This window comes from Argiope bruennichi, chromosome 3 (genome assembly GCF_947563725.1).
Source record: "Argiope bruennichi chromosome 3, qqArgBrue1.1, whole genome shotgun sequence".
In the NCBI taxonomy this organism is placed as follows: Eukaryota; Metazoa; Arthropoda; class Arachnida; order Araneae; family Araneidae; genus Argiope; species Argiope bruennichi.
Window position 1 is genome coordinate 1,710,806 of NC_079153.1, and position 15,607 is coordinate 1,726,412.

Sequence of the window (15,607 nt, forward strand, 5' to 3'; positions counted from 1 at the left end):
TAATCAGTTCATATTGATCATTTTTTCAATAAGCTTTTGTACAAAAATGACTCGCGGTAAAAATGCATAAACAATTCACAAATAATTATGTTGAATTATAATATTCAAAAGTTCTACACACACATAAAACGAGCACGAAACCCACGAGCAAAAAACAAACAGACAAAAAAAAAAAAAAAAAACTGAAATTGCTTATAAACAAACTCGATCATTTCTGGAATACATTAAGTTATTCCTGAAAAAAAGTAAAGTAAATAAGCAAAAGAGGAAAGCAGAGATTCAAATGAATGAAACGGATATACATTTTTCCCATACTATTAACATTTTCCTAAATTGAGGAGAAATCTTTTAAACTGACTTCCATAATCATTTGCCATTCCATCAAAGTTCACAAAGAAAATATGTTCATATAATTTGACAGATTTTGCGTATCTGAATTTTTTTCAAAGCATCTTTAAGGTCCTTATCAGAGGATCATTAAAAATGAGCAGTTTTGAAGGATTTCTAATGAAGTAGTCGATTCTTAGCTTACTTTTATAATTATAATATGAGAACCGTCTTCGATGGCCAATTGTTCTCTGATCACATAATCAACATTAAATTAGCAATGCGATACAACTTTGATCAGTTATATCATATCACACAAACAAAAGTGCCTTTTTAATTCATGTTATTATTTTAAATTATACAATAACATAAAGCATATTGATCTGTGGAGAAGCCAACTGAATTTTGGAGGACAGAAGCTGTATTAAGGTTTTGTTTTGTGATATCAAAAATGGATGTTGGTGAAGAACTGCTGACTACTGTGGAATATCTAGAGGATAAAAGTATTCACATATAAAATAAAAGTGATAAAATATGAGTAATGGCTATAGTTGGCTGAACGGTTCTTTGGTTTTCCTAACTATTTTAAATGTATAGATAAAGAAATTGAATCCAATATGTATTACATAAGAAAAAAAAAATTGCCGATAACTTTTTGTTTTATTAAAACAGTACAACATCAACAACATTTTGAAAATGATGTACAAGAAAAATATGTGGTTTTAAGAACACGTATTTTAAATTGTACCAGTCCTTGGGGTAGCTTTCAAATAAACTCCGTTAGCCGGATTAATAACAACTGTTGGACACACTAAAGTTAGAGGATCTTCAGTCTTTTCACACGCTTCGAACTTGAACTGCTTCAAAAGTCTAAACACTGCAAGTTTTGCCTCTAACAAAGCAAATCTGGCACCTATACAATTTCTTCTGCCTGCGCCGAAAGGCATGTAGGCCATGCTGTTCAGAGACGTCCTGTTTTCTAGGGAAAAGCGATCCGGATCGAACTTCCATGGTTCTGGCCACAACTCTGGATCGTGATGGATGTCCCAAACTGGAACCATGACTGTAGTTCCTTCCGGTATGATTATCGAGCCCACCTTATGGTCCTGGTTGAAGAACCTAGATATGAATAATGTGACGGGAGGATAGATTCGCAGAGATTCGCTGAAGACTTGGTCCAAATATTGGAGATCTATAAAAAAATTTTTTAAATGTAAATCGTTATAGAAAAGGAACATAAATTTGAATAATAAATAAAAATTTGAATATGTTCACTTAATTTACTCTTTGTGATTTAGTTCGCGCACTTATCCAGATTCTATTATTGCCAAGCGCAATTCATTTTCAACGGTTAAAATCTAAAAATCGAAAACTATTTCTTTACAGGAATCAATGTGTTAACAAATGATTAAATGAACTACGTTTCGCTTTATAGTTACAAGTGAAAATTGCTCGCCCATTGAGAATTAATTACTTAAAATTGTACAATAATTTGTACAATAGTTACTTGGATATAAACTATTTTATCTGAAAACATGTTTTTAATAGATTTACGAAACATATAACGTTAATTCCTACTTCCTAATTTATTGAGAACATTCGGAAAGTGATATTGTATCTGACTTACATATAATTAAAATCTCAAGAGTTTTTCTCATCGTTCCATAGGTAAACGGCAATTATAAACTGAAAGCAACAACAAAAATTCTATATATACATAAAGCATGTAGAATTTCAATTAGTCTTCGTTCTAAAAATAATTCCTTTCTAATTAGAAGAACTCTGATTTTCCTTCAGAGATTTCTTAGCAAATACCAAACCAAAACGCTACTTCCGAATATTCCTTTCTGAAACTGTATAAGTTCAAAACACTTTCTCATTCTCTCTCTCTTTTTTCTCCCTGCTTTCAGAACATTATAAAAAAGTATTGTTAAAGAACTGCCTTAAAATTAAACACTTTTTTAGATAATTTTTATCTATTATGAAGATTTCTTTGTAAGAACCATGACCAACAGGAGATGCAGTCCGGAAAGGAAGGCAAAAAGCAGGAAAAAGATGCTGTGAGAAAGTATTTTGAATTTATATCGTTTTAAAAGGGAATTTGCTGCTTTTGGAATTGGCACGTATTAAGAGACATCATGGGAAAAGAAAAAGCCGCGCAACTCACACGATAACATAGATAATGAGTTCGAATGAGTAGAAAATAGTTATTTTTAAAACGTGGATAAATTGGAATTATTGCAAGTTCTCTCCCTCCGCAAAGTTCTTTGTCATCACCTGGTAACACTCACAAATACGCACCAAAGTCCCTGTTTATTTGATACAACGCAAGCCTCCAGTATTTCTCCAGATGCGAGAGGAACGGCGTGCCATTCGCACTGCTCTCTCCTGTGAATTATTTTTTTAAATATAATTTTTTGATTCTTCTGCGTATGTTTTCCTAATTTGCCTCGGTTTATACATGCACTTTCCTTTCAAATTATTTATATTCCATCTTTCCACTAAACGGCAACGGTTTGCTGAAGCCCTTCGGCGGAATTCTCCCCTGGTGAGATACGTAAGAACTTTGATTGGGGACCTGTTTGGTAGGGAGTTGGATTCATATGCCTTGGGTTGTAAGTTCGAGCCTCGCCGGCCAAAGGCTCTACGTGTTCATGGTGGCCGGGGCATGCATAAATCGGTCGTAGCCACAAGTGGAGGCAATACCATTGGGAATACTGGAGCAGAGGTGATCGCTCTCTGATTCAAGTCTATATTACGATCTGTGGATGTGGATGAGTAAATGAAGTCCGCTCTGTGAAAAGGGAATGAATAGCTAAGACATACTCTTGACTCCTAGAGGACACTACTGAAACAAAAGACGCTAAAACGCGGCTTAAAAACCGCTGACTTCGTCTGTGACAAGTGCCATAACAGAGCATTTATTTCATCAGCAGATGGGCAATTCTGTTTTCCATACGTTTTTCATCTTTATATATAAAGGTAGTCCCTAGAAACCAATTTCTGCATTTTTAATGGGCATTCCTTCATTTTGTTGAATGACTTAAAAAATATTTCCATAAAAATTTCAAGGTTTTTCAAACGTTTCTTCAAGGTTTCAAAAACGTGCTTTAGCAGTCCTATAAATTTTTGAAATTTTGAAAACGGAAGGGAATTTTCAAAAATTGATTTATATTCATGTCAAAGTGGCAAATACAAAAATTAAAATTAATAAAACATGCAGAATGTAGGATAATACGTCTCCTCTTGTCCTCATTTCTCACCGCTATCAACTCCACTCACTGGTAGTTTCATGTGGAATGTTCAGACCCAGGCATACACTGTCATATTCTGCCTGAGTTTGACTCAAACATATTATTTCATAATTAGCATTATGTAGGGTGTAACATAATTTTCTGGGTGTTTTTTGTCTATATTTTTATTTTCAGTTATAAGAACTAATCAAAAGTCATTTAAGTACCGATTGAAATAGTATTATCTAAAGGCATTAATATTTCAAGCTTTTCAACCAATTCAAAGCTTTTAACCAATTGTATCAATTAGTAAATCACTTATTTTAAAGTGAAAACTCTGAATATTTGGCTTGTTGATCAGATTTCTACGGCAAGGAGCCAAACAAAGTTGCTAGCGAAAAGAGAAGTTCTCAGCACTTTCCATTCTCCCACTTTCTCTTCTTTCCATTATAAATTTTTTCCAGTTCCCCCAAACATTTTTTTTTCAGGAGGAAACAGCATTAGCCAATTAATTTCACTACCAAAACATCCAGTAGGAAAGGTGAAGGAATGGCTGTTGCTATTCTTAAAACGGCGGTATCCTGGGGGATTGTTGAAAAATACAAAATGTTTCTGTTTTGATGCAGCTTCAGGGTTGCAAAAAGAATCAGGCGCCTTTGTTGAGCAAAAGATGAGCAACAAAATGCTCTGGACAGCTTGACAAATCATGGTTGAAGTAGTTGCTGTTATAGAGGTTTCATAGGGTCTGGCATTTCAACGACTTAAAAATCCTTGAAGCCCAATCAATCAAAGTGATTTTTCATACTACCCCATTTGATGATTCAATTTATGAAAACGGCAACATTTCGGATATCTCTAACCCTTTACATTTACCATTCAAGAAGGTGCATCATTTTGCCGGTTTATTTATCTAATTTTGATTGTTGAAAATACCTGCAGAGTAGTTAGGACATGCAAATTAATTAAACAGGAAAATTCAATTTTAAAAAATTATATATATATATTTATTATTTGGAGCAATAAACAAGTCTTTGTATTAGGTGGATGCGTATACATTGAATTATTTTTCCGAGTGCAATGGATTAAATTTGCCAAAAATCAATTTGACGAGTTTCAGCCTCGACATGATTATAAAGAACTTTTAAGACTCACAGCCACATCTCTTGGAGGTGTGTTCCCCTAAGAGGAATATAGTTCAGGGCTCCAGGAGAACTGTATCGTACTCAATGGCTGGAAAAGGCAATTTCTGCTTTCAAAATTAATTTGTTCTGATATCATTTTAAATTGCCCGAACAGGAAGAATAAGGAATTCACGATATTTATTCATTTGTTGTAAAATGTTATGTTAGCAACTGATATCAAGCAGTATCTGGACAGCTTCAAAGCATTGAAGTTTCCTAAGAAATAAGTTGCAGCTCTTGAAAAAACCTAAAGGAGTGTAAATGTATCAATTATGAAATTTCCATGTACGCGATGGACAGTTTTCTTGAACATTTGTGATATCTGTCGGAAAAATTTGTAGTCCTATCGTTTTTTGACATCTATCCTTCTCAAGAAAATACTTCAAAAGAAGATGAAAAGGATAAACTCTTCAAATGGACCCGACTTTATATAGATGTAGTCATTAGAAAGGGACTGCATGATATTTTTATTAACTAACATAATGAGATTTTTTGAAATTTTATGTAGCATCAGATTTTCTGCAAAAAAAGACCCAACAGAATGGAAAAAAGATGAATCCTACAAGAAATTCAAACCAAAAGTTGGTTCATTAAGAGTGATAAATGATGTGGCAGAACGTGGGCCAGCACTGATGGAAGTGTACAACAAAATAAAAACAATAGATGTTATTAATTCTAAAGCAAATATCCAGACTATAAAGAATCTATTTTAACATCTTAAATATATATATATATATATATATATATATATATATATATATATATATATATATATATATATATATATATATATATATATATATATATATATATATATATATATATATATATTAAATAAATAAATTAGTTAGTTGTAATGTTAGCGTAATTCTGATGTGAAAATTGTTTAAGCTCCGATAGCAATCCCTAAAATTTGTCTCAAAAATCTGAAAAAATCATGCATTTTTTTTTAAAAGTCGATTAAAATAACAGAATGTTGTATTAAAAATATGCAAAAAAAATCATTGTCATATAAGGACCAAATATATGGATGTATATATAATTTTAAATTTCAAAAATTTGTGTTTCAACTAATGTCAGTTTGACGTAAGTGGCGCAGTTGGTTTATCTTAGCAAAATCTTTGTAATAATTCATTTAAAAATTCATTTGCTTTGTTATCTTCTGTTTTAGTCTATCCTTAAAATGAATATTCATGAATCCTCAGAAAAACTTTAAAGCAGCTCGAGAGAAAAAAAAAAAAAAAAGGGATATTGGCTTTACACATGTAGGGGCCTTTCCGTCGCTATACCAACCTTTGAAAATTCCAACTACTGCGGCATCTTCGCTTCGTTTATTTTACAGTTGTAAGCAATCTAAGAATGCCAATTGATATTTAAAAAATATATATGCAATGAATGTTTACTTACTTTGAATAGAGCTGTAATTGGCATCTTCTACTTCAGCTATCTCTTCATACAGTCGCTCCTGCACATCGGGGTGCTTTATGAGCAGATAGAACACAAAAGCCAAAGCATTAGCAGTCGTATCGAAACCGACAATCAGGAAAGTGAATGCGTTGGCGAGTATCTCGTCGTCTGTCATCCCTTTTCCGTTTCTCTCCTCTAAATAAAATAACCAGAAACTGAGCATCCAACACAGCATTTGACGTTCAAAATTTTAATTCGAAAAGAAAACTTGATTTTAAAGAATTAAGAAAATAAACACGTTTTTGAGTGCCCTTCTTGATATCGATCCCTCCTGAAAGAATGAATTTTAAAGATTGTGCTACAGACAGTCGTCCTCTTTAACGGACAGTTTCATTTCATATCTCTGGATTATTTTAACTTCGATACCGAATTTCACTTCAGTACGTAACATTACAGTATGTGAATTTTCAGTTACGAGCCATTATTACATTTTTTCTTTTGGAAGTTGTCTTAATTTTCTTTTTTAAACATTGTCGGATTTACGTAAAAATTGTTTTGGAGACATGAAGTCATCGCAAAATTCTTCAGAGAAGACTGACAAAAAACTAACAACTGAAAGGAATATCAGGGTGTGAACCGCTTTTAATCAAAGATTGAAATATTATAATGAAAAAAATCATAGTTAAAGCAGTAGAATACTTTTCATTAGATATTAATTAAAAAAACTATATTATATACCTCGGAGATTATTTGATAGATACTAGTATCTACATTACAGATGTGTAAAGAAATATGAATAGGCAACTTCTTCAAAAACCATTTACATACTTTTAAAGAAAACAGAAAATGATGTACAATGAAATTCGACCCATTCGAACGTTTTAAATTCAAATTCGTTCGTAATAAGAACATTTTCTCTAGCCCCTAAAACTTTATGTCAACATTTTTTTTTATCATTTTTCATTGTGGCTTACTAATTTTTGCTAATTCGAAGCAAGAACTAAAAATTGTTTCCATTCCTGAATTATTGCCGTTATTGAAAACTGTTTGTGTCTTGTGCTCTCAATGATAATTGCAAATCATTTTTTATTTACTTTAATATTGCCGCCCGATGTATTCGTCCATAGAAATAATAGAAAGTTTTCTTACTTTCCTGTAAAATAGACAGTAAACATATTAAATATAAAGTGCACTTTATATTTTGAAGTTTCAATTTAACACAGTTTTATTCAAAGTTCTGTATATTGTTTGTTTATATAAATTACTAAAAACTTTAAATAATAGTTATTATCATTTTGTTTATTAAAATTACTTATTATATATTTAACCTTGGATTATCTATTAAAACAGCTAAATGTCACAAATAAATCTTTGCTGTCATTTTGCATTTAAAAATTGTCATTTTTCTCTCGCGCCACTCAGTTTTATGCCAGATTTTCTCAATTATGAATCGTTGAGAGAATCGAAATTTTAACTTTAAATTAACCAAGTTCCACTGCTTTCAATAGATCTGCAGCAATAAAAAGTGTTTGATGTTTATTGCTTTTTTCGTTATATACAAGAGAATCTCAATTACTGTTTAAAAATTAAAATAATTTTGTAGTCAAAGAGAAAAAAATCAAAATTTCCGAGTTTGAGAAGTGTTTCCACTTACCATTTTCGCGGTTGTCGAGCATCAACTGCAAGAGGTCCATACTCTTGATTTTTGGATTCTTACATCTCTCAGAAATAGCTGTGTTCACTTTGTCCATGACAAGAGAAGTCATCTGTCCGGCTGTCATGAACTTATTGAAGAAGACCATAAGGTCAGCTACGAATGGAAACATCATGGCGAACTTTATTGCACGATTATTGACATGTTTGAAGGAATCCCTTACCTACAGAAGAGAGACAATTTAACCTACCACTTCCTCTACAACTACAATGCGCAGTACAATAATTTAAAGTACGCAATGCGCAGTACAATAATTTTACACTGAATTACCCTAAATTTTAACTTTTCAATGCGCTAGAGTTTATCACAACACAATATCCATTTTTCCTTTAGGGATGAATGAATTATGAATATGAAGGAATGTTCAGCTTACTGAATTGAAAAAGGCATCTTCTGGATTTTCCTGACAGTGCGTCGTCATCGCAAGGGCGCAAGCTGCTATCACATCCAAGGTCAGTCCCTGTACCAGCTCGTACATATCGAACATTTCATTGTTTTCTGCTTTTCCCGTCACTATATCCAAGGTGATATCCACCTTACGTACGAAAAGAAAAAAAATGTCAGTTCAGTGGTCAAAGGAGTATCAATTTTTGATAGTAAGAAGGAATGGATTTCTTTTCAAACAAGAAAATCTTATAACAGACAGACATTTTTAAAAAAATTGATCGGCAGTAATTATTGATCATTTAACATATTTATCTTTAAGTTAACTTGGCATCCTAAAATAGATGTAAATATTGAATTTTGAGTCCAAAATTTTATCTGGATTTTTGACCGAATTCCCTGTAAATTTCAAAAGTATGGACCAAATATTTTGGACAATATGAAGTCATTTTGGCAAATACCTTATCAAGGCCCTTGCCATGGTGTTAAGTTTTACTTTAGGATTTTCACTTGTAAATAATATATATATATATATTTTAAATCTAGAGGTAAAAAATAAATAAATAATTTTTTTCAAACATGTTATTGTTTGTATGTAATTTTTGAATAATTTCGTAAGTCTTCCGTTGTTAATTTCTGTCCATCATATTTGGACATTTAGAAAAGAGAGTCAGATTTCCAAGTCTCCAATCGAATTTATTGTTTGCCTTGATTCTATTAGATTTGTAAATGTTGCGAATTAATAGAAAGACATATTATTTTATTATGAATGCTCAGACGCAATCTTAGACATCAATCATATTTTTCAAATTAAATAATTTAATAAATGGTTTTGAATTTAGCTGTCAAATTCGAAAGAAACTGAGATTAATAAATATCAAAAATAGATATTTACTATATCATATTTGTTTCATCTAGGCAAAATTTATAACTGACGTGTTTAACAGTATAGTACAATTTTGTTTCATATAAAAATTATGATTAAAATGTTTGTATAAATGTTTTTAAACACATTTTTATTAGATTCATTTTTCTAGAGATTTTTGTTTTGTTTCAAGATTTTTTTCGATTTATAATTTATTTAACTGCTTTACAATTTCTGGTGAAAAAAAGAATTACGAATGTCTTTCTAAATATAATAATAATAAATGCATTTGCGAAAAAAAACTAAATTTACTCAATTTTTCAGAAGTTTATCCAATTACAGCTTAATTAAACAAGACCGATTATGAAGTAAGGAAACGATAAAACATTGTGAAATTATTTTCTCACGCATAAATGCTTGATTAGCGTTGAGAAAAATAGTTGATTTGACATAAATCGTAATATTTATATGCATTAAGTTTTAAATCCAATATTCTCGGTTTGTTTTTTTCCGAAATCACGATACTATAAAACGCTGAAAGTCGAACATATTTAATTCAAATCACTTGATTTTTTTTTTTCATTTGTAAACTCACAGACATCATCATAATAGAAAAGCAATCGATTTGTAAAAATATTGATTTGAAAAAAAATTAAGTAGCAATATATATATATATATATATATATATATATATATATATATATACTTCAATTTTTCAAAAAAATTGAAGTAAATGTTTTGGGAAAATACCCCCGCCCCCAATCAAAACCTAATCTAGATGTCCAAAATCGGATCCCTAATTCTACTAAGCACGTTATGAGAAACCTTCAAAATATAATTTGGTGATGCAAACTGAATGAGAAGAAGTGAGGAAAAAAACACATATAATTACAGAGGACTTTTAAGGAAATGTTTTTTAAATTTAAGTTTTTGATGAGTAAAAATATTTTAAATATTTAAATTTCTGAACAGTTTCCTTCCAGTTATAGCAAAACAAAGCAAATTTTGTTGAAATTTTAGAAAAAAGAAATATATCTGATGTACATATACGTATATAAAGAGAAAAGTAAATGATGTATAAAAAGAAATAACAGTGATATTCAGAATAAATGTACTTTTGGGAGGAACGTCATGGTGAGAAGAAATTTGATATAATATATATATTTCATTAAAAAAACATAGATGAGTTGATTGTAAATACAAAATCCTTTGACTTTATACATGAAAACAACTTGAATTTAAATTATTTGGATGCATTCAGTTATTTTTTTACAAATGATTCACCTTAGTTGTGGTTATATTTAAGTTTTATTTTAAAACCGGCATTTTAAATTTAATCAGATGCCGACGACGGCACCTCCAAATTTTCATGCTATGCCACAATATCGAAGTTTGCTCCTTGAATTCGCATTGTCGATATATTCGACCTATATTAAATGGAACCAAAGTTTGATGCAAAGCTCTATCTTTACCAACTGCCAACTCGGTGCTCTTCATAAAAAGTAAATAAGGTTGTCCAAAATCAATTTCCAATGAAATAAGTCGAAGAGCAAAAAATAACTCTATGCTGATAAATCTGAAAATTGAAATGAAGTTAATTTACGGCAACCAACTACTGGAAACTAAGGGAAAGAAGTCTCACCTTTTTGTTAACGATTTCAGTCATGAGTTTGATTTTGCCAGAAGAAAAAGTCGGCGTGAGGATGGTACGCACCTCTTTCCATCTCCTGCCTTTCAAGCCTAACAGAGACTTGTTGTAAGGTTCTACGTCTATGCCAAAAGGTCGATCACAAAATACCTCGAAATCCTTGATGAGAATCTGTTGGGATAGTTAAGCATATTTAATGAAGCAAAAATCAACACGAATTCACCTTTCTCTCACGTCTAATACCACGAATCATTTCGTAGTCTCTCCTCTCGACTTTTTATTAATGACGCAGAGAGTTTTGCTTTTCCCGTTGCGAGATAAAATAATATTATTTTCGATTCTGCTTTGCATCTCTGATAAATTCTAGCAAAAGCTAGATGCGCCGTTTTTCTCGTTCATGCACTCTAACAGCCTTGACAACATCGGCATTCAGATTGGTTCGTTCTTCACTTTGGGAATTTAGACCTGGAACGAACCTGTTTGCTTTTATGGACAGAGCGTGTTTATTCAGTTATGCGAATCGGAAAAGCAAATTCAAATTCATAAATTTGGATTTCTTATCCTTTACGAGACTTTCCTGTCAATATCGATTTGCTGATCTTAGAATTTTTGTAAGAGACTAATAGCTTAGGATTAAATTCATTTAGAAATAATATTTTTTTGTTTGTTTGTTGAGATATTGAAATGTTTTAAATCAAGGAGATTTTCATTTTGACTACAGCATGTAAATACAGTAATATGTTTGTATCAATGTAATACAGAAAAAATTATGAGGTTTAAATTTTTGTACTATCCATCGATCCTATTAACCATACTCAGTAAAATATTCTTGACACATGACGATTTTAAATTAAAAAGATTCCACTCCTCTGTGATTATCTGTAAAAGGAATGTCCTGCGAAATCCGTAACGCAGGACGGAGTTTAAAATGTGTCTGCCCCTTTGATCTGTGTCATTATCGTTTGCATAAATCTCAATTCCTGTTTTGGTGTCAAGCAACTCTAATGTTTGGTTACCATTTTTCTGCCATATTAATTTAATTAAAAGTTGAAAAATATCTATCTACACAATACAGATAAAATTTTAATATAAATTTTGTGTATTTAAAATCACACAAGTAAGAAGAAATAAATGAACTTATGAAAACTATTAAAATACATTTTTATTCAAGATTTATACTTTTGTTATGAGTTTGTTTCTTTTTTCTCAGAGTTTAAAAGTTTGATGTTGTTTCACAGAGTTTAAAAGTTGACATATGTTATTGCAATCAGTTTTGCAGGCGATCAGCCGGTTTCTAATAATATTAAGCAGTTCTATTAATTAGAATTAATAAAAGAAAATACCTGTATCAATGAATGAAATTTAAAATTTAGATTATTATTATTATTATGTTTAGGTTTGAGCTTTGTAGCAGAAGCTCAAAATCTGATTATTTACTTTCTTTTGATAATGCACCTTAGCACATAATGCGTTAAGTTAGCAATGTTGATTTCAGCGCTATTGTTCTTCGAAAGTTTATGAGATTTCAATGAGATGTAGTGACAGATTCATGCACACCTGTTTAAGCATATCGAGATCTTTCACCACGATGTGAGGCACTTCACCCGCAAAATATCCGAAGACATCTCCGTACTTCTTCAGCCAGGCGGAAATGACCTCATGCGGTGCGGGCGCGCTGAAGAGGTCGTCCGTGTTGCCAGACAGAAAGTGAGGTTCCGGACCTGGAATGCCAAAGTCCCTGAACAAACTGAGATGCCGACGTCTGTTCACAACGAAGCGGACAATCAGGACAACGAAGCAAGCTGACGGAATCACCAGAAGTGCCAAAAACATTTCCAGTCCTGTTACTGCTGAGAAATAAAAAGATTTTAAAATTCAGTCACATAAAACAAACAATTTCACTTCTATCTACAATTCACTATTTCTTACTACATAACAGTTGAATGGAACACCTTCTGTCAGTAAAGAATTTGAAACAAAAGACAGAAGGAGGCTTTTTAATAAAATGTTTCCAAAATTGGTTATTGATTTTCAGACATGACACCTAAAACTATAACTATATTCCTAAACAGTTGATAAACCTATTGGCCGCAACAGATTGTTATCCCATATGATATCTGATGGGATGAGGCATGGAATATTTTGTCTTCATGGAATATTTTGCAGTTCGCGTCAAAAAGGCTTTTAGTTTCGAAAAATGTCCAGCAACTCATATAGTATATAAGAAGAAGTCAACAAAATCTAAGTTAAATTTTTCCTCCAATGAAACACTCAGTATTCATGTAAGAAAACCCAATTATTTTATTTATTTATTTGTACGTGAAAATAGTTTGTGCAAAACATTCTTTTCTAATATTATCTCAATAATAGAAATGAATTAAAATATATTAATAAATGTTCAGTTAATTTTGTAAATAAAAATTAAAGTAAGCTGATATATATATATATATATATATATATATATATATATATATATGTGTGTGTGTGTGTGTGTATGAAATGATATTTTAAACTCTTAATTTAATGCAAATTAATGTCCAAGATTTTATCTTAATTTAGCCCATCGTAACTTCATTCTAAAATATTCTCTTATTTCGTGATCCAATTCCACTTTCGGTTTAATTAATTCCTCTGTAAAAATAATGCGCCATCAGTACTACGTATCAAATGAAAGTGATACTTCCGTTACTCTTCTCAAGGTCAACATATGTATTCCCTTGACGCCTGGCCAGAAATCCAATGTTATATAAGACTAGTGATCATTTGTTCGTCCCTTTTTGCTTCTTTCTTCTTACTTCTGCTTTTGTGTTGAGTTGCGTTTTCTTGTATATAATCATGCTTGCCACTCGGAAGAGGATAAAACGAAATTGAAAATACCAAGTCTCTTCACTACTTCGAACCTCCATTCTACTTAAACCAAAATATGTTACATTTTTTCTGTGAAAAATCGCAAAATCTTCGGTATTTAAACCTGAAGCTCTTTTACCATTTAGAGATATCAGAAGAGAGATAAAATGAAAAAAAAAAAAAAAAAAAGCTTATCATCATAATAAGGCCGAACATTCATGATCATCTCACAGAATGGCAATAGAAGATGATTTCAAAATCGAAAGCCAGTCATTAGACCAGTCAAAATTGGTATGGCATGGCATGAAATAGAAAATGGGATATCTAATCCGTTCTAAATTTCATCGCGCTCTAACAAGATTTTCGCAGAGAGGATTGGAGTGAAACTGGCATGAAGGGGTCATCAGTAACCAGTTTGTATAAATTAGTTTAAAAATGGAATGCTGTGAGCGTTCGAGAATGTTCTGCCCAGTGAAACTATCAACGTGCCCAGAACAGAAATTTTTTTTATATAAATGATGCAATTATAATATTGAACTGTCATTCATTTCTAAAAACATATTTCTGTGCACATATTTTATGTACAGTAAAAGTTTGAAAAGAGAATTCTAAAAAAGCTGATTTTGAAATTTTTTTAATTGTAAATTAATTAGTATTATAAAATATTATACGTTTTACTCATTTTATGAATTAAAAACAATTCCGCATAGTTTTGAAACTTCGAAAAGAATTTTTAATAAAATTTTTCTTCTTAGTCCGGGACTTTTTAGAACTTAATTACAAGAGCTCGGTGAAAAATGAAAGTCTTTTACCTTATTTCTTTATATGTCAGTGATAAATTTCGAAACTGACAAATTCTAAATCGACACTTCTCAAAAATCGGCTAAACTTCTCGCACTTTCCGCTGGTGTCTCTGTATCAAAGGACGTGTTTTTTCATTGGTCATTGAATTGCCAAAATTCAGCAAACATTTTCATGACTTTCAGAATTAAATAAAATAATTAGTATCATTAAAAAGATATATATATATATTAAACTTCGAAAGAGTGCAAAAATTAATTTTCTTCAATTGCATTTTCAGGAGTCATCGTGGAAATTTTTAATTGCAAATTAATTAAAATAAAATTTCAAAAAGCCTTTCTCCGTGATGTATGAATAACAAATTCGGTGACTGCATGCCCCGCGGTCTGGCGTGTAGAGAGCCGAAACACACTCACACATTTCACTTTATTATCAGTAGATACGATAGTCTATGTGGGACAAGTTGTTAACAAAACAGCCTCAGCTTGTAAAACTTTTTTGAACTTCCTTTATGGTTCCAAGAAGCGTGAATCAACACAGACTCCCGCGCAAACACTGTGGCGCCATCTTTGGATTCATTCATTCACCGAGATAAACATACTTTGGAATTACTATTTTCATTTTCAGAAGCAAGAACTTACACAAATCTGCTTACCTTTAGATGAAAACTTGTATGAAAGGAAGGGAGACGTCACTGGAACAGTGCAAGCGGTGAGCGGGCTTTAAAAATGCTATTTGCTTCGTCAGATTTTCTTGAAGAATCTATCTCGCGACAAAAGGAATTTTACTGAAAGTAGACTTGTTACGACGAAAGCGCCCCCTATTGATGGGAGTAATATCCAAAAGGGCAGGTTTGATTGACAAATCGAATAACGTCCAATAAGAAAATAGTTCATGGTCCCCGAAAAGAGAGCTGCTGGGGAGAATGGGAAAGGCATGGCGGTGCTACCGAAAGTCCCGCGGCAAATGCAAAGTTATCTCCTCCGCTATTCTTTGAAGCTTATTCCGATATTTTCTTCATTTCGAACATCAAAAAGGGAGGAGGGGGGGAGGCAATCGTAAACAATATACCACCCAGAAATTTTGGAAAAAAAGATACCCTTTGAGTTGATGTTTTGTATTTTCACTGCGCAGAAAATTGGCTGTAATTAAATCGTATTGAGCTCCACAGTCAATGTTAGTGAACATCAGACTTTTCAA

General features: G+C 31.8%; 1 protein-coding gene across 2 annotated transcripts; it reads right to left on the bottom strand.

Annotated features, from left to right (window-relative positions):
- Positions 1-977: 977 nt before the first annotated feature.
- LOC129962543 (cytochrome P450 3A24-like) lies at positions 978-15,223 on the bottom strand. 2 transcript variants are annotated; one of them, XM_056076301.1, is made up of 7 exons: positions 15,063-15,223; positions 12,317-12,606; positions 10,754-10,930; positions 8,236-8,397; positions 7,803-8,025; positions 6,149-6,343; positions 978-1,519 (listed from the first exon to the last, which is right to left on the bottom strand). In XM_056076301.1, the coding sequence occupies exons 2-7, from the start codon at positions 12,590-12,592 to the stop codon at positions 1,065-1,067; spliced, it is 1,488 nt and encodes a 495-aa protein (XP_055932276.1). In that variant the 5' UTR covers positions 12,593-12,606; positions 15,063-15,223; the 3' UTR covers positions 978-1,064. The 2 variants fall into 2 exon arrangements, with proteins under 2 accessions (XP_055932276.1, XP_055932275.1); XM_056076300.1 differs by having other exon boundaries at positions 12,317-12,609.
- Between the last annotated feature and the right edge of the window lie 384 nt (positions 15,224-15,607).

Coding starts and splice junctions, on each gene's coding strand:
- LOC129962543 (XM_056076301.1), bottom strand. CDS start 12,592: ATGTTTTTGGCACTTCTGGTGATTCCGTCAGCTTGCTTCGTTGTCCTG. Junction 10,931..12,316: donor ATCTCGATATGCTTAAACAG/GTGTGCATGAAT, acceptor CTATCCCAACAG/ATTCTCATCAAGGATTTCGA. Junction 8,026..8,235: donor AAGATGCCTTTTTCAATTCA/GTAAGCTGAACA, acceptor TCTCTTCTGTAG/GTAAGGGATTCCTTCAAACA.